Genomic DNA, 25,509 nt, shown 5'->3' on the forward strand with positions numbered 1-25,509 from the left:
TTGTTGAAAATCACAGGGGCCCAATTAAAACTTTTTCATTGGCTAAAGCCAGTCTAGTGGGGAACCTATCTTGCTGGGTAGGTTCTCTTCTAACCAAAGACTAATGAATATTTGGAATATTGCAATATTACCTTCTCAGCACTATCTGCTTTGGGCCTTAATAAAATTTTGGCTGAACTAAAGCAGAAAATTTGGGATCTAGATATGCAAAATCATAGACCAACATTTTTAATATATCTTTTTAAAGCACAATCATTCTTTCTCCCTAGTCTCCCTTCCTATTATATTTCCGTAAGATTTTATACGCTCCATAAAGGAGACTTTACTTTGGCTTAAATTGGAACACTACCTATTAGGAAAGACCTGGTAGGTATATAAATGCCCCATATGAAAGCTGAACTTGTTTTTGTTCTGTAGGAAGTTAGCACCCACCCTTCTCCTAGAATGAAATATTCTAGGAAATGTTTAAAAGGCAGAATATTGTACCTCCCTGGATGAGAAGATACATGCTCTTGGAAAACAGCCCCCCACCTTTGTTAACAGCCCCAGAAAGACTGGGACAAAAAGCTGGGCCAGCTTGTCTACAACACAAAAGACCTTCACCCTCAGGACATAATAGAATTAGCCCTCTACCCATCTCACCACATGGCACCTGGGAAGATTACATCACCCAGCAAGATTTAGCCAAGCCTGGGACTCAAGACAACCTACAAAGTTACCCCTGGATGGTTCCATGGGAGTCTGACAACCAATCAGAATATACTTCTTTCACAGGAACAGGAAGCTCCAATGTGCTCATTTTGCCAGGATCTCAAACTATGTGGTCCTGTCCACCATTAAACCATTTTTCCAAACAGCTTCCATGTTTCCAGTGTCTTTCTCCTCACTTGGAACTGAACCCAGATGGACATTTCTTCCAACAGTTCAGGCTCAGAGGTAATCCGTCTCATGTGCTATTAAAATGCCAGCAATCAAGTTAATAGTTCCACTTGTTAGTAACTCTAATGGAAGCGGCCCACTTGTGGCCTTCTGGGATGAATTTGTAAAATACTTTGAAATAAAAATCACTTGTAATCAGCTTGAGTTGGATGATTTTCCATTGCTGAAACATAAAGATGCAGATAAAGTTCAATCAACCACTGTCAGGTTTCATTCTTGCTCACTTTGACTTGTTATATTTAAAACAGGAAACATGCATAGCATAGCTTCTGAAATTTTGTTCAATCCCCTTTCCCACAATAGCCATAGGCATTATCTTTTTGGTGTGCATTACAAAATAAGGTGGGCTAGCTTTGTGTATCTGCTCTACCCTAATTTTATTTTTATATTTATGTGGGCCATGAATGTACAGAGTGGACTGCAGACTTATTTTTTTTTCCCTTTGCAATTTTTTCTTTTTTTTTATTCCCTACGATTTTTTTTCCTACAGTCCCTGCAATTTTCTTTGTTAAGTTTTGGAAGTGGTTTGCCATTTCCTGCTTCCTAGAGCAGGGGTCCCCAACCCCTCGTCTGTGGACCACCACCAGTCCATGGCATGCAAAAAGCTGGGCCGTACAAACAAGTGAAGCCCTGTCCACTGAGTGCAGCACATGAAGCCACACCTCCTTCTGTCCAGGGAAAAAACTCTCTCCACAGAACCGGTCCCTGGTGCCCAAAAGGTCAGAGGCCACTATCCTTGAGAGTGACTGGCTTTAGGTCACCCAATTGGCCTGTAGCCTAAGGCAGACTGGAATTCAAGTCTCTCAGTTTCTATTCTGATGCCTTAACCACTACACAAAACTTCCTCCCTCTACTTTAATTTTCTACACTTAAAGATAACCCTTAACATTTGAGTATCAAAATGCTACGGTAATTAAAATATTATTTAAACACTCAAGTGGACTTTAATCACTGCCTAGTAACATTTTCCTCATCTGCAAACTTGCAATAACATATCTTTCTTATATTTTAAATTCCCAAATGTATGTAATCTTAAGCCTTGATAGAAATTTAATTAAATACAGGGAGGTAGATGTATATACCTTTACTAGCTGTACAGCTATGTAGTAACGGGTAATGGTTGAAAGCATATGAAAGAAAAGTTCTGCAACAGTGAGATGTGGGAAATTACTTGCAATTTCATTGGAGCCTGTGGTAGAACAGCCAGTAAGAGATTGCTAAAGATGCTTGTCTGGAAGTACACTAAGTGTTTATAAAGACTAAGGGCTCTCATTCCTCTAACACAGTATAAACAGGAAAAAAGAGAAAGTGTTGGAGCTTTATTATGCACCTCACTGGCTCATTCACATACAGGAGTTAAGGTTCTGAGAAAAGTTAATGAACATTCAAGATGCTTAAATGAAAGAGAAAGCCTAAATATTCTGAAGGAGAAAGCGTTCAAGAGTTCATTGCTGATATGAGGGCTTATGTGAAAATAAATCAATTGGGCAGGGCCAACATTGTTCAGTCACTGAAAATATGACTCTTCTTAAAAATTGTTGTCCTAGTAAAGGCACACTGAATTGTCTGCAGCAGCATTTCTAGTCAGATTGTAATCTGTAATCCAGAATCAAGTCATTCCACGTAAGAATCTGAGCACTTTTGTTAGGGAGGAAAGGGAATGTCATTTTTAAAAAAAATCATAAAAGCAAAGATCAATCAAGCACTTAAAAAATACAGAACTCGATGTCCAGAAAGCAAACATTAGAACTTTCTAAGTAACCATAATCTTTGACAATCTTCAATCTAGATTCCTTCCATAGAACAATGCTTTTAAATATCTATTGTTTGTAGTACTTTGAGGCACAGTCTTCCTTCTCTGTTGTACAACTACTTCTGAACATTAAGGATTTTTTAAAATGCAAATAGTATGGTATGTTCATAGAATTCAACAGTCCTTGGTTAAATTCCACCTCGCTCATCAGACTGAGAGATTCAGAACCCATTCATGTAACTAACACTTATGATGAAAAATCAACAGCTTTTTTGGTGTGATTTTAGATTTTTCACCATTGTGATTTAACCTAAACTTTGAAGAATATTTCCAAACATTGCACCATTCTAATCTACTCCACACATAAAATTATTCAAATGAGAGGCTGCAGTATGATATAGCATAATACAAGCAGGTCTAATCTTGTAACATTCCCTGTTTGGATTCAATGTAAGATGTACATTTTACTTCAGATAAATAATTACATGATGTCCTGGAAAGGACTCCCTTGAAGGGGAGCATATGAAGATCATTCTGTAAGTCTGCTGAGCGGCTCTCTTGTTCCACCAATGCCCTTATTGCCAACTATCCTGTCTAAAGGATCTTTGAAGAGAGATGGAAGAAGGCACATGGCAATCATCACATAATACTCTCCCCAGTAGTGAAAGCCATTACTACCAATTTCAAAGGTCTATTGAGATTATATTTACTATTGAGATCAGATGAAAAATGTTCATCTAATGAACCAAAATTCATGTTTTAAAATGTCTGCATCACATTCTGATTTAGAATTCTTCATGCTGCTTTTATATGTAAGATTTATTGCTTGCTGAAATACGGTATATTCGAGTTTCTCATCCATCCTATTATGCTGTTATTTGACTAAGGCAATTATTGCCCAACTAAAGCAAACATAAAAGTCTTAGTAAACCAAATAAAATGTCAAACTTCCTAAGAAGATACCGACAGAAAAATGAAGCGAGCAGAAGAAATCTACACTAGAGTAAACAAGTTCAGAGAGTTCCATCTTATTCTAGTAATCTGATTCAGTTTGGGGATGAAGGAAAAAATTTACTATTATTAGTAAAACAAAAAAGTCCCCTGAATTGAGGTTGTACACTCTTCCATGTAGGACAATAATATATTGACTTGTAACTGTCAAGGCTTTAAAAAAATATCCTCTCAAAAACTTATGCATGTGTTTGCACCATTTCTCTGCAAAGCATGTATGATTTTAATTCACAGTATTCGTACACAATTCATTCCTTTAAGATGCCAGCTAGGATCACTCAATTTGAACACTCAGCTAGTACGATACGGGTAGTCCTTGCTTAATGATCCTTTGTTTGACGACCTTTCAAAGTTACCACAGCACTGAATGAGATACCTGGTCCTCGTAGTTGCAGCCGCTGTAGCATCCCTGCAGTCACGTCATGGTGGTTCGGGCATCTGATACCCAGCTCACAATTATGATGGTCGCAGTGTCCCATAGTCCTGTGATCACCATTTGTAACCTTCACTGCCAGATTCTGACAAGTAAAGTCAATGGGGAAGCCATCAGGCAGTCAAAAATGGCAATCATGTGACCCTGCAATGGCCATGCAGAATTTGTTAATGACAGCAACCTGAACTGTCACAACTTCTGTCATAAATTGGTGCAGTCACATGATGTCACCCTTTATGACCACATTGTTTGATAGAACTGCCAGTCCCAATTGCTATTATTAAACAAAGACTACCTGTACTAAACTCTTCATATTCAAAGGGCATGAAATACCCCATTGCTGAAATAATATATTCTCTGTGTAAGAACCTTTGCCTCACATTAGCATCTGTAAGCATTTGATTCTCAACAACCTCACTTTTTTCACTTTTTTTTTTTTAAATTTGATTTATATGCCGCCCTTCTCCGGAGACTCAGGGTGGCTTACAATGCGCTAAGCAATAGCCTTCATTCTTTTGTATATTTATATAAAGTCAGCTTATTGCCCCCACAACTGGGTCCTCAATTTACCTACCTTAGAAAGGATGGAAGGCTGAGTCAACCTTGAGCCTTGGCGAGATTTGAACCTGCAGTAATTGCAGGCAGCTGGTCTTAATAACAGGGTGCTTTAGACCACTGTACTACCAAGGCTCAGGATACAAACACTATCCTCAGGTATGCAAAACATGAACAGAACAGAATGAAGTTCCTTCCACTTTGGAAGCATCAGGAAACACTTTTGAAGACTCTTCCTGCAAAACAGATATTTGCTAGGTTCCTTTATCCAAAGCTATGGAGGTTTGAGCAAAGATGCTTAATATTCTTTCAGGGGTATGCCACATCAGAACCAAAGATGCAACAAACAAGGCTAGGGTGAGCTGGTTAGCTAAAGAATAAGCTAATAGTCACTTCGTTTGCCACTAGCCAGGGCCAACACAAAATAATGATTAGGAAGACTAATCAAAATATTATCACTACAGTAACTAGGAAAAAAAAATAAAGATATTCACCTTTTTCCAGGAAAGGTGATACTAGGTCAGGAGAGGCTAATTATTGGCTACAGAAAAGAATATAGTAGTAGATAACTAAGTGACTTCCACTATAAGAATGCAACTAAACTGCAAGATAAGGTCACACAACAGAAGGTCAAAATGACTAACCAGTTTTATTTACAACACCCCTTAAAGACAGACACAATTCAAAGGGGGACATAACAAAGGGAAAGAAACAGCCACCATGCCCTTGCCTACCTATTTTAGGTAGGGTCCCCAACACCAATGCCTGGGCTAGACACAAGCATGGGTACTTCTGCCACTTGCTAGTGAACAGCACACACGAAGGCTGTCCCCAGCCCTGCTGGGGCACGGGGGCTGGGCTCTGGGGCTAGCTCAGAAATGCCACCTCCCCCCTGGCGGGGGCTGCTAGTCAAGGTGTAAAAACCACAGAATCTGGTGCATCTTTTCAGCACGTGGTAAGGGAGGCCAGTCAGATTTATCCAGATACAGTTGAATCTCAAAAAGTTTGCACTTGGGAAACTGTCCTGGGCTTGACGCTTCTATTTTTCAGTTCTTCTTCATCATCACTGTACCAACGGGCAGAGCAATACTGTTCCATTCTTCAGACCAAAAGCTCAAGTATTAGCAGTCTAAAATCTCCTGGTTTGTATTGGCAGAATAGACTACATAACCACTGCTACTTCTTTCCCATCAGCCTCTCAGCTTTTCCCTAAGAAGAGCTGGCTTTTGAGAGGACTTTAGGGAGAGTCTAGGTCTGGTGGTTCCCAATGCTTCTGTCTTATTTCACATGTAGACAGACAAGACACATGCCAACCACTTGGCTATCGTCAGATTAAAATGTCATTTACTAAGGAAAAGGAACTCCTAGGCTCAATTCTAGAATGAAGACAGGCAGCCCAGGCCAGGGAATGCTGAGAAGAAGAGGCAGAAAGCCAATCCTTCCTAGGAAATTCAGAGCCAGCCCCAGGCACAATCCAGACCTAAGGAGGAAACCAACACAAAGTTATCAAATTCATGTACCAGTGGCCACATGCCAGCACTGGGGCTGGGCCAGCCCAAGCCACTTTAGGATTTCTTAGAGTCCTGTGTGTTCCGTCGCTTTAGGTCGCTCAAGTCAACAGGTTTGAACGCTGTCAAAAAAATAAAGGAAAAAAAATTAGGATAAAATTCCAGATTCCCCATGTTATTTTCTTCAACATTCCTGATGACTTTAGCAACAAGAAAATTGCTACAGTAGATTCCACACCATCACCTAATTAATAATACTTTAAATTTTAATTTGGGCTATAGATAACTGAGACATCTAATTAAAATATTTGTATGCTCCGCTATATGTTCTATTCAGTATAAGAATCCATAGCTATCTTTACAACAATGCAACCAACTATATATCTAAAGAGTTGAAAATTCTATCTAGGAATCATAATCTAAACCGTGCAACTAGAAAATCTCTAACATAAAACTGAGCAAGGTTAAATGCAGTGTCTTTCAAATGCATATCTGAATTTATGCAATCATCAAATTCCTAGAGAATTAAAGGCTATTAATCATAAGCAAAAACAAAGAATGTTCAGAGCCAGCAAAACTTTATATATAGAAAAACACCATTCTTGATCCTTTTCCTCTGAATTTCCTAAGTGTGTTCATTTGATCATTACTATAAATAAAATGTTGGACTAGAATCATACTACTGGGATATTAGATAATACTAGTTCGGCCATCAAGTCTAATTTTCTATCAAGTCTACAGGAATTTAAACTAAAACCTCCAAGACAGGTACAGTTATTTGTTCTTGCTTATGATTAATAGCCATTAATTCTAACCTCTATTAATTTGATGGTTGCATAAATTCAAATATGCATTTGAAAGACAATGCATTTAATCCTACTCCCTTTTATGTTAGAGATTTTCTAGTTGCAGTTTAGATTATAATTCCTAGGTAGAATTTTCTTGACCTAACAAGAGACACTATGCTATTATAGTGTATATTTTTAAACAGAGTTCTCTCCATTCACCTGGAAACTTTGTGCAGTATTTTGCTCATGGTGTAAAATATTGAAAACCACCACAATATATGAATACAATTTTAATGGAAGATAGCAGGACCTTGTCAAAAGGAAATCTCCAAATTCTGTAAAAAGTATATTTTGTCTAGGGGGCTCACACATTTGCATATAACAGCCTATTTATTGCTAAAAAAAGAAATACCAATATCTTGTATTCAATAAATTGATTTTAAGATCCTAAAGAATCTCCAATTTTTGCATAAGCATATTTGCACAGAAGTGCTCCCCCAAACATAATTTATTTTTAAAAAACACTTCTATTCCACCATTCTATTACTAAGACACCCAACCCAGCTACTAGTAAGACCAGATACTAGATTCTGTAATATGAAACTATGACCAATGACCAGCAACAGACAAATTAATTTCATTGTGAACAATGGTTTTCACCATGTGCCAAAGTCCAAAATTAAGACAGAAGGAAATGTCAAAGTCTAGGACCAATTATATAAGATATGTTGTTTTATGTAGTCATTTGTTAATGTGCCTCACTACTGATGCTAATGCAATTTCATGGAAGACAAGGGGTTAACTGAAAGTGAAAAAATAGATGCCAAAGTATCATGTCTCTGGACTATCTGGACATTTGAAAGACAACTAGAACACACAAAATTAAACCTGGTAAATAGAAGTTAATTAATATGACAAAGTACTGAAAATATACAGAATATTATAAGCAACGAACCTGAAGAACACATTGAAACTTCTGAATTATCTTCAAATGCATACTCACATAAAACAATGTGTAATTTACACTGGATGTCAATGTTTGTCATTGAAAAAGAAAGTATCTGACAGTATGAAACTTACCCTTCAAACTGGGATTTGGTACCTTCTCCACATATTCCTCTACAAGAACCCGTTCACCACCTGCCATTTGACTGCGGAGATCCCGCTCCACAGATTGCCATGCTGCAGAAAAGGAGAATATTAAGATAGGAAAATATTTCATATGCAGACAGGAAGCTCTTTCTGACTGAATCAGCCACCTAAACCCTAACAGTGATTCTATGCTACAAGAAATGTTTAAAAAACAAAGAAAGCATACTGTTTGCAATTAGAGGACCCACTATACAGAATTTACAATGTTGGTCTGTCAATCCCAAACATGTATAAATGTTTTGACTTTTAAAGACTCTCATTTTCAGTAATTTATCTCCACTTACTCATGCCTATGTTTAAAAAAAACATAGGTATAGGGAAAAATGACACCTATACTTGTTAAATGGTATGTGGTACATAAGTAATATACATGATAGAAGGCGGCATAATATGCCATGATCTAGCGGAAATGCAGGAAATGCTTCCCACTCTGCACCTTCATAGATGAAGCGCACATTCTCCTCATGTGCAGGAGTGAAGATCTCACTGCTGTTGCTTGGGGAGCGAGGACTGCTGTTTCTCTTGCCATTGTAAACTACTCTGGAAACAGGGGAGCTAGAAAAAAAGGAGATAGGCGACAAAATTCTGATCTCTGGCAAAATTTAAAAAGCAGGACATTGTTAACTTTAGCCACTTTTCCCCAAATCTGACTACAATTCCCCTCAGTCCCTATGGCCAATGGTCTGGATTGCTAGGAATTGTAATTCAACCGTTAAGTTCCAAAAGTTAAGACCACTCAGGTCTTTTCAAAAAAAAAAAAAAAAATACCAGTATAAGCAACACATTATTTTCTTGACTGTGTCGGTTACATGTCCATTTTCAATGTGCTGTGGGAATACAGGATTTCCAAATCCAAGTTAATAATCAATCCAAGATTCAAACAACTATCCATCATCATCAGATAACTTACACAGAAAACCTCTAGCTCAACCATTTGCCCGCCTTCACCAAGAAAGAACAGCTGATCAAAAGTCCTAAAGAAGTATTATATAAAAATAGAAATGTATGAATTTTGTGAAGATGAGAAATTATAAGGGGGTTTGAGGGATTCAAGTTTTATAAAAAGGGGATTTTGATGGGATTATACTCTGTGGAAGTCAGGGGGGGAAGGGTTAGGGGGGTTTGGGGGGGTTAGGGTGGGGAGTATGGGGTGGGTTGGGGGGGAAAAATGGGGTGAAAATGTAATTGAAAAACTTTGCAATAAAAAAAAAAGTCCTAAAGAAGTCATAATACATCCCACCAACGTATTCGGTACCAGTACAAATTCAATTTTCATCTTTCTCACCTTGTCATGGCTGCCTCTTGCCCAACCCTGGCCCAGGTATTGGAAGGATAGGTTGGTGACACTAAAAAAAAAAAAAAAAAGGCAAAGGCTAGAACAAAGGCTGAGCTGACTGAGGATGGTGTCCCATTAAGCTACACATGAGGGAGCAAATTACTTTAGTAACTGAGCAGGGATAAAATCCGTGCTCAGCCCTGTCATCCTAAAGCAGGCTGGATTTCAGGAATTGCTTTGCTTTACAGACCAAGAGGACCATTTCAGCCATTGTTTGATCACACTGAGAGTATTACACTGTCACCCAAACCCCTAATAGTGCAAAGCCCCCAAGACTCTCAGGTCCCCCATAATAATCATCCCAATGTGAGAACTCTTCCCATGCAAGAGTTCTGCTGCTCTCTCATCTCTGCATCCTTAGCTTCGCCCACCGGACCCCAGAGAGAAGATCTAGCCTTGGAAATGGGATGCCAGCCACTGCCCGGAAGGGAAGAGAAAGGAAACTCTGGAGTCCGACTTTCTTCCTCTCCCCGCGCCGCCTACTACGAACTGCCAGCCCGATCTGGAGCTGGCTCGGCGCTAGGCCCACTGACCCACAAGCGAGTACCTGTGCGGGGGTCAGTTCAGCACTGCAGCCGGGTCGCCACCGAGGACAAGGCGGCCAGAGCGCCTCCCTTGCCTTTCCCCCCTCCCCCCCCCTTTTTTTTTTTTTTTTTGTCTCCACCCTCCCAACTCCTTCTTCACCTGGGCCCGGGGAGATCCCGGCCCTGACTCCGCTCGCTGCTGCCAGGCCCGGGCGGAAGAGAGCGCCTAGGCCGGAGCTGCGCCTGCGCACTGAGGGCGAGTGGGTCCGGAGAGCCCCTGCCCCGCGTAGCCGCGGGAGAGAATTTCCATGGAAACGGAGCGGCGGGGCAGGGCGCGGGGAAGGGTAGCCATGGAAACGGGAGTCCGAGGCAAGCTCCGGGGAAAGAGAGCTGATCTTGAAATGGGGAGTCGTTGGGGAAGGAGGGAGCTCGCGGGCGGGGGGGGGGGGGGAGGCGGCGCTTTGGCTTAAGTAGCACCCAGAAGGTGCCCAGAGGCAAACCGAGGAGGACGGGCGGGGGTAGGGTTGGGAGGACCGGGACTTCCACAGACATAAGCCCACAAGGCGGATCAATTCACTAGGGCCATTTGGAATAAGGAAGCCTTCCATGTGTTAAGGTGTCTCATCTTTTCAGCTTGTCCCTAGAGGAGTTTGTGGGTGCAGGGAAGGTGCGATATAAACGTAGTTCGCTGCTGGCTTCGGTTGGATTTCTGGGTAGACGATCAACCTTAGTGCTCACCAAGGTATCAGGAGGATGAGAAGTGAGTGTCCACATGTATATAACTCTCTCAGCCCTACTCAAGGTTGCTGTTGGGGAAAATAGGAGTCGGGAGTTTTAGGTATGTTAACTGCCTTGAGTTATAATAATAACTTTATTGTCATTGTACCTGTATACACAGTATACCTATACAAAAAAATTCACTTAACATCCAAAGATCAGATCCAACATACTCATAACAATCCCCAAACACACTCCCACCCACCACAATTCCCCACCCCTAAACCACCCAAACATCCACACAGCAGACCAAGTAATACTGTCCAACAGCTCACTGATGGTGGCCCTTTAGTTCATTGTTGAGTGCAATTATAGCTTTGGGATAAAAACTATTCATACATATGTATATGTATGTATGTATGAATAGTTTTTATCCCAGAGCTATAATATATATATATGTATGTACACACACACACACACACACACACACATATATATAATAATAGTAGTAATAGTGAGAAAGTTGCTAAAAACAAATTTGAACAGTGGAAATACCATCAAAGTCATCAGTTCCCGGGCCATACCTGCAATATGATACACGACAGGAATTATTTAACTGAACACAAGCCGAATTGGACAGTTTGGACCAAAAAACAAGAAAACCTATGACTATTCGCTATGCGTTAGATTCCTGTAGTGAAATTAATAGATTATACTTGCCCTGCAGAAATGGAGGCAAAGATTTACTTCATGTCAAAGCTGAAGAAAAAATAGTGTGCATTGGCTGATTATATAAAAGGCAGCCAAGAAGAAGCACTGATGTAAGATAAAAATCACAATTTATTAAATATACAGGAAACATAACATGAATATTGAAAAAATGTAATAAAAACCCAAATACAATGCCGGCAAGGAAAAGCATTACATGGCCAATTTCTACAAAAGATTAAAAAAAAAGGGGGGGGGATAAAAATAAAATCTGACAATGGCTTACAATTGGAACATTCAAAAAGGGACTGAATGCTTAATTTTGGCTGCTCAAAAGCAAGCTATTTAATGGAATCAAGGCCAGAATTAAAAAAAAAAAAAATCAAATGATTCAAAGTTCAGATGATGCAAAGAAGCAGAAGAAACAGATCATATACTCAACTCATGCAAAAAGATTGCACAAACTGATTAAAAACAGTGATACAACACAGTTGCCAAAATGATTCACTGGAACATCTGTAAAAATTATGTGCCAATAATGAAAAATTGGTGGGAATATATAATTGAAAATATAGTTGAAAATGAGCAAATTAAAATATTTTGGGATTTTCAAATACAAACTAATAAAATCTTTACCTATCAGATTTAACTGATTGAAAAGAAATTGTGCATAATTGATGTGGTAATGCCAGGAGATACTAGAATAGAAGACAAAGAATTGGAGAAAGTCACAAAATATCAAAATCTGAAAATCAAAATTGAAAGATGGATAAATCAGCCATGGTAGTCCCGTGGGTTGGTGCCATAGCAAAAAGGTGTGGGCAACACTTTAAAAATCTGCATATTGACAAATTTTCCATTTGTCAGTTATAAAAAGCCACACTGCTTGGATCTGCACATGTAATTATGACATCCTAGGTTCTTCAGAAGAACTCAATGAGAATGAAGGTCAATACCAACTTAAGACCTGGCAGCTGGGATTTTACGAATTGGAGATCACGAGGTATCAAAAACTGAAAATTGAGTTGAAAAATTATGACATAAACTGGCCATGGTGATCCCAGTCATTATCAGTGGGTGCCATACCAAAAAGGCTTGGACAAAACTTAGAAAATCTGCATATTGACAGAATTTCCATCTATTGATTACAAAAGGCCATTTTGCTTGGATCTGCTCATATAATGTGCCAATTTGTTACAACATCCTAGGTTCTTGGAAATAACTCTGTGAATGAAAGTCAACACCAGCCAAAGAACATCAGCTAAAGAACCAGCTGTGGTGTCACAAATTAAAGATCGCAAAGTATTAAGATCTGAAAATCAAGATCAAAAGATTATGGCATAAATATAGTGATCCCAATGGATATCGGCACATGGGGTACCATACCAAATCTTGGATGACACTTAGAAAATCTGCGCATTGAAAAAATTTCCATCTGTCAATTGCAAAAGGCCACACTGGATCCTCACATATACCGTATTTTCTGGCATATAAGACGACTTTTTAACACATGAAAATCTTCTCAAAAGTCGGGGGTCATCTTATACGCCAGGTGTTGTTCTTCTGTAACCAGGCAGACCAGCCCGAAAGGCTGTAATGAGCCTTAAATGGCTCTGACAAGCCAAGCTCTGACCATCCCAGCTGAGTTGCCTGCTAATCAGGCAACTCAGCTTGGATCGCCAGAGCCATTTAAAAAAGTTTTTTCTTTTAAATGGCTCTGACTGACTGCTAATCGGTAGCAAAAATCCCCCCCTTCCAGCTTGCTTACTTTAGCTGCTAGTCGCAACACTTGCCTTGCTTCGCTTGCCTGCAATCGATTGCATCAGCAAGCAACTGAATCTCCCTGCCTGCAATCAAGCAGGCAGGGAGTTGTGGACTTCAACTCCCAGAATTCCTCAGCAAGCAAAGCAAAGCTGGCTGAGAAATTCTGGGAGTTGAAGTCTACAAGGCTTAAAGTTGCCAAGGTTGGAGACCCCTGTTCTATTGGCTAAGTTTTTTTCCCCTTTGGGAGCTTTAAAAAAAATAGTTAATTGTGGTTTTTTTTTAGTTGTTCTTCTTTTAGACCTAGCCATTTAAAGTTTAGGAAGTTTTAAATTTAGCTGCTTTTATATAAAAATTAAAATAAAATAAAATAATATTTGTACAGCTTTCTGAGATTTTGTGTGTTTCTGTAGTGTTTCACTCTAACTACACAAACACTCAAAATCTCACAAAGCTGTATGTGGAATTTTGTGTGTGTAAAGTGTGAAAGTTGGTTTTTGGGACTTTTGGTGGCTGTGTGAGGTTCCTGCTTGTTGAAGGGGCCATTTTGGGTCTAGCACTGCTGCTTTTACATTGTGGGTGAGCCAGTTGTGTTGTGTTGTGTGTGTGTATTTTTATTTATTTTATTTTATTTTATTTTTATTTGGTGTGAGTTGGAAGAGGGGTAGTCTTATACGGCGAGTATAGCCCAAACCCTATATTTTAACAGGAAAAGTCGGGGGTCGTCTTATACGCCCAGTCGTCTTAAACACTGGAAAATACGGTACTCATCGATACATTACAGCATCCTAGGTTTGGGGAAACTTCGATGTGCGTGAAGACCAATATCAGCTAAAAAACTGGCAGCTGTGACTTTATTTTGTGAATCGGTTATAATTATAATATTTGAATATCATTGGCATTGACAAAATCATCATCAGTCAACTGCAAAAGGCAGCTTTACTTGAACAACTTGCATCCTGCAACAATACCTTTAACACCATCAACAACACTATCTACCTATTCCAGATCCTTGGGAAGGATTGCTAGGTAGGTAAACTGCCAAATCCAGTCTGAATACTTGGCTGACTGTGGGACCAATCATAATATAATAGGAAGGAACATCCTCCACTAGGGGTTTAGGCTGTAATGTCCCATTGAATGCAGTACATAAGTTTAATTCTCACTCATTATTCTGTATAGTATTTTGGGACTGACTAGAAGGGATTTACAGGGGGGAAAATGAAAAACCTGTCATTGAGAATTCAGTTAATTATTTTGAAGCTCTTCAGACTTCTTTACAGAAAAGTTGTGATCACTTTAAGCAACATGCCACACTATAACCTAATGCTTATATTCATAAGCAAGGCTAGACAAGTACTTGTGATAATGTTCAACATTGATATCAATTACAATTTACCTAAGTTGAGGATGGGTGGGTGCTTGTTTTTGCTTAATTTTCTATTTTTCTAAGGAGTAGCAAATATAAGTACAGGTAGTTCTCGATTTACAACCACAACTGAGCCCAAAATTTTTGTTGTTAAGTGAGAAATTTATTAAGTGAGTTTTGTTCCATTTTACCATCTTTCTTGCCTCAGTTGTTAAGTAAATCACTGTAGTTGATAAGTTAGTAACCCGGTTGTTAATTGAGTCTGGTTTCCCGATTGACTTTGCTTGTCAAAAGGTGATCACATGACCTTGGGACACAGCAACAGTCATAAATACAAACCAGTTGCCCAGCATTTGAATTTTGATCACATGACCATGGGGATGCTGCAAAGGTTGTAATTAAAAAATGGTCGTAAGTCACTTTTTTCAGCACCGAAGTAACTTTGAACAGACACTAAACGAATTGTTGTAAATCGAGGACTACCTGTATTGGACATACAAGCTTCACCTTGGAGAATTCTACTTTCATAAGCTTACTAAGCTTATTTTCATTTATCAAAATCATTGTTCAAAATTGCTTCTAAATAAACAAACATTCTGAAGATAGAAAATGTACTCATTATGTTTAGATAGCTAACTGCTCTAAGTTTTGTCAAAACATGCTGACTTATGTGACACAAATGAACTTCACAATGAGGCAAACTGCCCAATTATAAACTAATAGTTTTTACCACACAATATGTGTGTTTTGAGGAAGACCCAGCCACAAAACATTGTTTTCCAAGATAGGTCATGTCTAATTTCATCTAATATCTAATTTTTTCTGGGCCTAATTCTGGACTGAATCATTACCAAGCTAAAACAAATTATTTGGAAAAAAATAATATATAACATGCCCTCTTATCCATAACAAGTGTATTTGCAGAATCAACATTTCAGCATCTGAAATCTATCAGAACCAAGAAGCCCAATAACAGCATATTCTTGGGCACTGTGTATCATAGGAAAAACATAGGAATAATTTGAATTACCACACCTGACCCCTATATTTTTCCCCCATCACTAGTCTTTATATTAAAGCAGACAAATATAATTTTATATTATACATCCATGTATGGGGTTTTACATAACATTTGCACACACTCACACATGGATGGATTGTAAGAATTTCTTTATTTGACATAGTGTGGTGTTCTCAGTTACACTGATCATCACAACGTAGGCACTGTATGTCCAGTTTTATCCTATTTGGGACTCTTCAGAGATGGGCAGCTATATATTTTTCTATGGGCTTCAAACGCTCTATTGAGAATTGAACTCAGACCTTTACTCAAGATGATATTGCATATACAATGCATTAACTTTAAGAGTTATCCAAGTCCTGATGCTCAGTAGTTGCAGGAAGGAATATATAAAATCTATTAGGATGGTATAAACTATCCACCTTCTCTTAAACTGTTACATTACATCATGATCCCTGCATACAGGTTTTACGTATCTTCTTGCATTATTTACCCTTCTCCTATTGAAAAGGTAACCTCTTATATTATATATTGTTAATGCTATAAAAATATCCAAGTAGCATAATTTCAATGAAGTTTAGTTAACTGGATGCAATGTAAAAATGCTTTTTTCAGATAATACAGCCAGGTTCAGAGGTTTAACTATAGTAGAATGCATACAATTCAAGCTTGGATGAAGTTTCATTTTCATTTTTGTTTTGCTCTTTAGACAATCCATGTTGCTTTGGACACTGGAATTTGCTTATTCCAAATCCAAATGCTCTTCTCCCCATGTGGATTTTGATTCTATGAGAATAATTTTATTGCATCATAACCAAAACCAAATGATTCAGCAAAAGCTTGGCTACCATTAATGTAAGAAGAGAAGGAAGAAACATACCCCAAGATTTGGGAATTCCTTTATTGAAAAAATAAAAAGCTGTTTTGGAATCACTTAAAAAATACAGTATAAAAGCAAGTCTTGAATCGGCAACACATTAAAAATAGGACATTATACACTACATTTTAGATTAGAATAATCCATATGTACATAAAGATGTCATTTTGAAGATAGATATTTTCATAGTTATTTTGTGAAGATTCTTCAGGAAAATGTTGCTGAGGTCATTATTCAAAATTAATAATTGCAAAATGGGAACTGGAAGATACATGCTTACAAAACATGGTGTCCGGTCCAATCCAGATCACAAACATATATGTAAACTGCCTACACAGTCACACCATCAGAACCAGTATATGTCATCTATTGAATTGGACAATGTACCACAATAAAGAATGTTGCATTTCTTTTTGGATGGACTATCCCAAGCATGTCTCTGAGAAATCCCCAAGTAGTCAGTCTCATATATAGTACCTATTGCAGCTACAATATGGCCTTTTTAAGGAGATCTTACATTCCCTTACCAACTTCATAGGAGCAACTTTGCTAGTTTCCCCCTTTGTACAACAGATTATGCTGTCTGCCATGGAAACTGGATTTCACATGGAAAAAAGTTAAGGGATACAGTCTTAGTTTACATGGGCTGCTTGGAAGAGCTCCACAAGATCCTTGTATTCTGGGTCAATAAGGTCAGATGGCTTATCTCCCTCATTGTTGGTGGCATCACATTGGGCCCCAAGAGAGATGAGGTACCTGGAAGATCAGAAAAAAGAAAGTCATGAAATACAGCAGAGGTTGAAAGGATCTGGATTAACCTACTTCTGTTTAAAAATATTCAGTCCATTTAAGTAGTTCACTGTATAATATGGTTTAGGTATCCTTTAGTCACTTTTAATAATTGCAATAAGAATCTGCAATTTCAATCATCTCTATTCTCAAATTTCCTTAAGGCAGGTTCACCCCTTTATACTATTCACACCTGGAGAATATAGTGGTACACAAAAGAGCTAGAGCTATTTCTGCTATCAAGAGTTGCAGTCGGAATCAAATAAATTGGTTTCCCCGCATGCATTGTCCAACTGACATATACCAACTTCTCTTATACATTATATTTACAGCGATATAGAGGACTTTATGATGTTATGAAGTGACTCAATATTTTTTTTTTGTTTCCATAAAAAAACCACCTTTTAAATAAAATATAAGGGTTCCATTTAAATTTTTTTTTGCTTGGCATTTTGGCAATACCAGTTAGTTAATCTGCCAATAAATACAGTATCATCACTGCTGGTGTCAGGATGAGAGCACTGTGAGATAAGAGAGGATTCATCCATCTCTTGGAATAAGCCAGCAGGCATTTATTTCTTGTCACTTGTTCACTACCCAGAAATTCAGTAGTGCAATCACTTTCCCCTTCTTGTTTTCCTTGGCCATATAATTCCTGTTTATTGAGATAGGAGCACAGCTGGCTAAGGGGAAATGAGGTAAACAGTCTAGCATTTCTGACCTTGCAATGTCAGCATAGCCATCACTACAGGCCATATGCAGAGGTGTCCAGCCCTCATCATCTGTCTGATTTATGTCCGCGCCGTATTTTATCAAGAGCTTGACGCACTCGAGGTTCCCAGTAAGCACAGCTTCATGGATGGCAGCCATTCCTAATTGGAAAAAATGATATATCAAACTCTAGTCTGTGACAGACAGGGCACGATAAACTGAGGGGTAATCCTACATTTTTTATCTTAGCACAAGAAAAATCTTTCAAGTAAAGAAAGATAACTCAAACTGTTCAGTTAACATGCATCCACATTGATGTTTTTAAGATTGTTCACTTTTGGCAAAAAGGAAGTAGAAGTTCAGTCAAGATTCCTGAGTATGTTTTCTAAGCTTCTTTGAGAATTATTTGATTAACAAAAGGAGTTAATGAAGGCTAGGCAGTCTCCCTAAAAGCAAAATGATCCCCAAAGCGACTCCTATAGTCCTACAATGCTGGACTAAAATAACCTAAACCAGTTTTCTCCAACTTGGCACCTTCCACATGAATTAGGATTCTCCTATCATGGCCAAAATCTATTGGGAAATTCTGGGAGTTACAATCCCAACAAAATCTGAAATGTACCAAACTAGGAAGATAAGACTAAATAATGTCTTTCAGAAAGATCATTAAGCTCATCCTGCCATAATTTTACTTGAGATTTTGCAACCTGTAATTGTTGTAATTTCTATGCTTCTCACACCTTTTCTCTTGCAATTTTTTCTTGCATAGATTTCACTGCACTGAGATAATAATCAGAATTAATGCCTCAAAGACATCAAACTACTTCAAACTTAAGAGTTGGGCATAAGCCTTCAAAGTATTTCTGAGAAGCATGTGCTCTATTTTATTGCTCATCCTGCTTTGTTTGTTTGTTTTGCTATACTGAAGCAAATTACTATGTATATAAAGGAAATAAGTTGGTGAGAATACTATTAAGAAGTTATAGTATTTTTGGCTTATACCCTTCTGGAATAATTCTACTAAAATAATGTGGGCTATATGGCAACTGAGAGACAGGAAGGAAGCTCCCTGTTGTTTCCTTAAATCACACTGAAAATGCACCCTAACATTCAACCCATATTTTTCCCTGGGATCAAACAGCTTCCTACTCAGCCACCCTCCAATCAGTCTTCCACGTACCAGAGGGATAGACAGTATCCAAGGAGACTTTCCTGGCCCGAATGAAACGTCCTACTTGCTCCAAGTCACCCTGTCGAATGTGGTCCTGGAAGAGAACGTCATTGGGGAAATGCACGGTCTTGAGGTGTCTTGCATATCGCCTGTACCTAGGAAGTGAGCTTGGGTGGTAGTATTTCATGGTCACAGAGGGCAAAGGAAGCCCAACAGACAGACGAGGTGAGGAAAATGAGCAGACTTAGAAAGTAGAAGAGCTATCTCACAAAGGTGAGGTGCAAAACTACAATAATGTCTTGAGATCCAAAGGAATAACTCCTCCCAAAATCTTGCAAAGAAAAGGTGAAGAGGAACCCAAAGATGATTTTCTGTTCCTTTCAGGTTGTTGTTGTTGTTTTTTGACAGCACAGCACGTGGTGAAGATCTGTGGAGGACTGATGATTTCCTCACAGAGTTTCTTGTTATATAGCCTCCCTGTGGCTATTTTGAGGACACTCAGCTCATACTTGTTGCCATGAGATCTTGTAATTGAGATGCCTTGCCTGCAGCCCCTTTGAACATAAATTAGAATCTCAGCTTACAGCCCACCTGTCGATGAGTGGTAGTCAGCAGGTCCAGCTTGGACTGCAATCTACAACCAACAGCCTCAGATTTTGCAAGCCACCGTTTGCAATACTCCACATTACTTTCTGGAATTCGTTGGCGGCCATTTGTGCTTTTCCCAAAACTAGTTCACGGATATCGTTATAGGGAAAGATTCAAAAACAACAATTATAGAAGTGAAAAGCTTCTACAGTGAAGAATTTTATTACATGAATAGCAATCAATATTTTGTGATCTTTAAGGCAGCTAGACATTTTCTTAGAGTTCATGCTTTTAATTTGCTGCTTGTAACTTGAAAATCCAAAAATATTTGCAAAAGATATGGGTAGAAAGTGGCCAAGGGGAACAATCCAAGGAATCATGCTCACTCATGCCGGTTATCAATTCTTTCATTGTTAATGTGCTACAACATATAAATTCTGTACATAAGTGTGAATTCAGAACTCATCTCTGTATATGAATGTAAATAATTTTTTATCTGATTTAAGCATTTATACACTTCTTATACGAAATAGGAAGGAAAATGATACCAATTTTTAGGAATTTGAGATCTGCAACAGGAAGAGAGAGTATGAAAGACGATAGCTATTTTGTGATTTTTATTCCATTCACCTGCTTTGCATAAATATAGCCACTTAACTGCACTAGAACTGGAAGAATAACTGAATCTAAATTGCACTACATGAATGCAACTTTTGAGAATTGCAAAGTATTCATTTTGAGGAAGAATTGAAACTGGAAATAATGGTCAGCTGGAGCTTTTCTGCCTGTTCCACATATCAAGAGAGTGCCTGGGTGCATAAATCGGACCTGGGGAAGTTGTGTTGCCAAAACAGTATCAGAAATAAAAGGAAAGCCCTCCAATTTTGGTGGGAAATAGGAGAATCCATGTGAATTCAGGGAAGACTCCACTAAGTGGGTTCTTTGACCAGTTACCAAAAAGATGCGAAATTCTAATAGTAGTTGCTTCCCATCTATGGATGAATTCTTCTAGTCTACAGTTATATCTAAAATCTCATGCACTACCTCAACTATAACATACATTTTATGGTATGATCTGCACCAAAGACTCTGTTGATCTTGTTATACATCCAAGAGTTCTAAGCAAGGGCCTTGTATTTGTAGATCTGGAGATAATTCAGACATTAACAGCTATCTTCAAGAATACAGCATATTTCTCTTTTACATTCTTTTTAGTACATTCAAGGAGTTAAAATTTTGAATTATTAATTTTACTACCTTGATTCAGAAGAAAACTATTTTTAAAAAGAAATTCAGAATGGGTCAAAATCAAATTTAGCTAGCCAAAGCAACAGAGGTTTTCAGAACACTGAAATAATACTACAATTTCTTGATTTTATTAGATTTTAAAACAGACTACTTTTAAGTTATATTTTCCACTGAAAATTCCAATCTGCCTATCTAATTTTAAAATTGCATAACTTTTAACTTTTAACCACACGCAACTCATCACCCCTCCAACAGAGCTACTTGAAAAAAATAGGAAGCCAAGCTACTTTTGTAAAAGGAAAACTATTATCATCAGGTTTTCTTGGGGGTATCTCAGCAGGCCTTGCAGAGTAGTGCAGCAACAAGAGGTTCTGATACTTCCCACAGCTTTCAGCTATGAATTAATCTGGGTTGTGCAGGATGAAGGCATCCCCTGCTTGAAACAAGAAATATGGCATCTGTTCTAATTTTTGATACCACTATCAAGTGCTATTAGACTATTAAAATTAGAAAGTGCTGTTGGGCTGCAGACTATTGCCTTCCCATCCTAATAGCAGAAAGATACTTGGACCGATAGTGTTAGATATAAATGCCTCTTTCCCTACTCTGTAAATAATGTATATAAGGAATATCAAGGGTTAACTGACTCTCTGACTTATAATGTATTCATGACTCATCACTTGTACATATAGCTCCACCCATTGTGTATATAAGAAGCTGATCACCACTTTTACCTCGCTTCTATCTGTAAATATTCAGTGAATATAGAATGCCATCTGTGATTAAACAGAGCTTTATTTGAATATATAATTCTTATCTTAATTATTGAGTCTGATCCTGAAAATATTGCAACAATCTGGTAGCAGAGGATGGTTAGATAGACTCAATAAGGACTCGATAATGCCAAAAAGAGATAGACCCAACACCAGAGCATACAGTAAAGAGATGGAAGAAGATTCAGAAATAATAGATGAATCCACAAACGCTATTTCAAATGAACCTGAAGAATATACTACAGAAGATGAAGAAATAATAAATGAAGATGATGAACAAAGCGAAGTAGAAAACAACGAACTCAGGTCAGAAATATTAAAGATATTGAAAAGTCAAAAGAGTGATGAAAATCTCATCGCGAAACTCCAAGATGTAATAAAGAACAACGGAGCAGCGAAAGAGAAACACATCACCAATAAAAAGACTAAAGACCCAAAAACAGTAAGTGCTGAATTTGTAGACAAAAATACAACGAAGAGGGAGAACAGCGGTCCCGCGCGAAATTTTGAATGGCGGCCATCTTCATTGCAACTGACTCCCATAATGGATGAAGCTGAGCCAATCAGAAAGCCAGATTCAAAATGTCTGGCGCGAAAAACTCTACACGACATGAAAAATGAGAAAGAAAAATCGCACACCTCTGAAGAATCAGAGACGGAAAATGAAGAAGACTCAATAAATTTACAAATAGAGTCTGCCATGAAAACGCTGTTTGCTGCATTTGGACCGAAATTAAAAATATCCAGAAAGTCACCGGAGAAGCAAGCAAGCAAACCAGCAAATCGAAGACTGCCTGACACTACCCAGAACTCGAGGACAGCGACGCCCGAGCCCAGAGAACCTTGCCGATTCTACCCCACTCCGAAATCTGAAGCAAGCGACATTATCCGGGAGAGAAAGAGAGAAACGATCGCTGCAAGCAAAACACCAAAGACTGAGCCTGAGACCGAATCGTCTGAGGAAGAGCCGAACGATCGGGCGGCGATGGAGAGAACCTTCTACGACGAAGCCACGAGCAAAATGAGAACTGCGCATGCACGAAAACTCGAAGACAGCCCGGGAAGATTTGAATTTCTGGAAGAGCCACACAGACTTGTTGCTGACATCCCCACACCTTTCTGCAACTTTAGACATTTACAAGATCACGGACTGCCTCAAGTTGTGAGTAACGGTCAAAACAATATAGGGAACTTGCCCAGCGATTTTCCAAAATTGAAGGTGGATGGAAATAACCTGCAAGAATGGTATCAACAGCTTCAGGTTATTTTCATGAAAGAGAATCTGCTATTTTTCATTACCAATCCCCCAAGAAGACCTTGGGCTTTAAAGATAGATAATCTACACCATAGAGCCTTTTTTATAATAATAGCTAGTATATCTCCTGCAATGTATTATAGCATCAAATCAAATTTGACTGTCTCAGAAATCATTCAATATATGTTTAATTTGTTTCACAGCAACAGTGTAGCCACTACAACAAGGATGTCTAAAGATTTCTTTTCATCCAGAGTAAAACCAGGGGTTTCTATAAGTGAACATTTAATATATTTAAACAGAGTAAGAGCTGAACTGCAGTTAAGAGGGGAAGTAATCTCTGACCAAACAATGAAAAGTGTTATTATCAATTCACTTGATTCATCATGGGACAATTTTATGTCACATTTAGATACCATTAACCTAGGATATCTATCAATAGAAAATCTATCCAATAAATTGATAACTGAGGATAACTACAGAAAAAGTCGCTCTAATAATCATACGGAACATAGAACTCTCAGAAAAGTAGCTTTCCAAGACAGACATAATGAATCATATAGATGTCATAATTGTGGATCCAGAGAACACAATAGAAGAGATTGTCCCAGATTTTCAAGAGAAAGGCGTAGACCAGAATACACAAACAGATATAATTATAGGCAATCTTCTGTAGACAGACACAGATATAGAAGCCCACCAAACCACAGAGAAAATAGAGGGGGCAGAGAAAATTCAAGAGATAGAAAATCTGGTTCACTAAATGGATTAAATAGACATGACAATACAAAAACAATGCGAAATGATAACAATAATTGGCTTATAGATTCTGGGGCCACAAATCACACCACCAATAATAAAAGTATATTGTCTTCTTTCACAGAAGATAAGTTTATAATAAAAGTAGCTAACCAAGAAAAGGTTCAAGTATTAGGCAAAGGAAATGTAACTTTACCTGGTTTAGGAGAAATAGAGGGGGTATTGCTAGTACCCAAAATACCACATAATATATTGAGTGCTTTAAAACTTAGCAGAGAATCTAACATTAATATTACTTTCTCAAAGGGAGAAGCAATCCTTGAGAAAAATAAATGCAACATAGGTACTGTAATGATTAAAGGGGGACTACCTTACTTCATAGCAAAGGAAGAATGGTTACATAATGTTGATTCAAATGTTGAAGAATGTATAGAAACTGATGATGAAAATGTCAGCAATAGTGACAATGATGATTGTAAAATAACCCATGATCATAATGATACACATAATTTAAAAAAACCAAAAATAGGAAAGCCTATTCATGATGAATGTGCTCATATATTGCACAGAAAGTTAGGACATGCCAGTTTTCCTGTAGTACAAAAAATGACTGAACACGCAGAAGGTATCAAAATAAAAAATTGTGAAAACTATTTAGAATGCTCAGTATGTAAATCTACAAAGCTGAAAACTAGTTCCAAACCAAAAAAATCTACTAGAACAACCAATAAAGTTTTTGACTTAGTACACATGGATCTAGTAGGACCGCTTACCCCATCAATCACATATAAGAAACGTTATTTTTTAACAATAGTGGATGATTATAGCCGCTATGGTTTTGTTTACACATTAAAACATAAAGATGAGACCTTTCAAAAATTTAAGGAATTTTATAAACGCATAGAGACACAACACAATATTAAAATAAAACAGATCATGACAGATAGAGGATGTGAATTCATGTCTCAAGAATTCTCTCAATGGTTAAAGGATAGAGGAATGCTACATTACACTTCCAGTCCATTTTCAGCATTCCAGAACGGAATTGCAGAAAGAAAGAATTCCACATTACAAACCATGATTAGATGTACATTAGAGGATGCTGGTTTAGGCAAACATTTTTGGTCAGAAGCCCTACACTATTCAAATTATACACAAAACAGGACATGGTCCAGCATCATAAATAAAACACCATACGAGGTGATGTATAATAGAAAACCAAAATTGGCACACATGCATATCTTTGGGGTCACCGCAGATGTACACATACCTAAACAATTGAGAAGGAAGGGAGAAAATGTGTCCAGAAGGCTTAAATTTATGGGATATGAAACTGGCACAAAAGGATATAGGTTCATTGATAGTAATAATAAGTTTATAGTTTCCAGATCAGCCGTGTTCCATGAACAGGCCAACTGGTCTAAATTACACCTTAATGAAATATTCCCAAACAAACACCTAGAAACAAAACACCATAAAGAAAGAACTGTAAACATACAAAATACTAACAAACATAAAAACAAAACAAAAACATGGACGAATAGCCAACACAAAATAAAAATTGATACATTAACAAAAAAGGAAGCAAGATATATGCATGACAACAATAGTAAACCAGAAAGAACTTTTAGAAGCAACAGAAATAAAATGCCAAACAAATATAAGGATTACATAATGAACATGAATAACGAACAAACAACTCCCAATACATATGATGAAGTTCTAAAACTTCCCCAGGAAGAAAAAGAAAAATGGGAGCTTGC

The 25,509-nt window shown here is 38.0% G+C and overlaps 2 protein-coding genes and 1 long non-coding RNA gene across 4 annotated transcripts; 1 reads left to right on the plus strand and 2 right to left on the minus strand.

The window, feature by feature from the left end:
* Window positions 1-5,321: 5,321 nt before the first annotated feature.
* On the minus strand, window positions 5,322-10,412 carry MCRIP1 (MAPK regulated corepressor interacting protein 1). Of its 2 annotated transcripts, none has more exons than XM_034412882.3 (5): window positions 10,160-10,412; window positions 9,425-9,485; window positions 8,576-8,694; window positions 8,068-8,169; window positions 5,322-6,321 (listed from the first exon to the last, which is right to left on the minus strand). In XM_034412882.3, the coding sequence occupies exons 2-5, from the start codon at window positions 9,430-9,432 to the stop codon at window positions 6,257-6,259; spliced, it is 294 nt and encodes a 97-aa protein (XP_034268773.1). In that variant the 5' UTR covers window positions 9,433-9,485; window positions 10,160-10,412; the 3' UTR covers window positions 5,322-6,256. The 2 variants fall into 2 exon arrangements, with proteins under 2 accessions (XP_034268773.1, XP_034268774.1); XM_034412883.3 differs by having other exon boundaries at window positions 10,023-10,324.
* Window positions 10,329-16,628, plus strand: LOC117663038 (uncharacterized). The gene is made up of 3 exons (XR_004590593.3): window positions 10,329-10,368; window positions 10,633-10,801; window positions 16,285-16,628. It is a non-coding gene; the product is annotated as an uncharacterized LOC117663038 (long non-coding RNA).
* Window positions 16,463-19,565, minus strand: PPP1R27 (protein phosphatase 1 regulatory subunit 27). Its single transcript, XM_034412884.3, has 3 exons — window positions 19,133-19,565; window positions 17,963-18,113; window positions 16,463-17,208 (listed from the first exon to the last, which is right to left on the minus strand). The coding sequence occupies exons 1-3, from the start codon at window positions 19,308-19,310 to the stop codon at window positions 17,085-17,087; spliced, it is 453 nt and encodes a 150-aa protein (XP_034268775.1). The 5' UTR covers window positions 19,311-19,565; the 3' UTR covers window positions 16,463-17,084.
* Between the last annotated feature and the right edge of the window lie 5,944 nt (window positions 19,566-25,509).

The sequence above is a fragment of the Pantherophis guttatus genome, chromosome 2, assembly GCF_059756535.1.
Source record: "Pantherophis guttatus breed Tessera chromosome 2, ASM5975653v1, whole genome shotgun sequence".
Taxonomy (NCBI): domain Eukaryota; kingdom Metazoa; phylum Chordata; class Lepidosauria; order Squamata; family Colubridae; genus Pantherophis; species Pantherophis guttatus.

What these genes read in the sequence shown, in the direction of transcription:
- MCRIP1 (XM_034412882.3), bottom strand. An exon ending in TGTGCGCTTCATCTATGAAG is followed by an intron (nt 8,170 to 8,575) that starts GTGCAGAGTGGG and finishes CCTTTTCTGCAG; the next exon opens with CATGGCAATCTGTGGAGCGG. An exon ending in ACCAAATCCCAGTTTGAAGG is followed by an intron (nt 6,322 to 8,067) that starts GTAAGTTTCATA and finishes TTTTTTTGACAG; the next exon opens with CGTTCAAACCTGTTGACTTG.
- PPP1R27 (XM_034412884.3), bottom strand. Translation starts at nt 19,310, where the DNA reads ATGAAATACTACCACCCAAGCTCACTTCCTAGGTACAGGCGATATGCA. An exon ending in GGATACTGTCTATCCCTCTG is followed by an intron (nt 18,114 to 19,132) that starts GTACGTGGAAGA and finishes TTTTCCAATTAG; the next exon opens with GAATGGCTGCCATCCATGAA. An exon ending in GGCTATGCTGACATTGCAAG is followed by an intron (nt 17,209 to 17,962) that starts GTCAGAAATGCT and finishes CTGATCTTCCAG; the next exon opens with GTACCTCATCTCTCTTGGGG.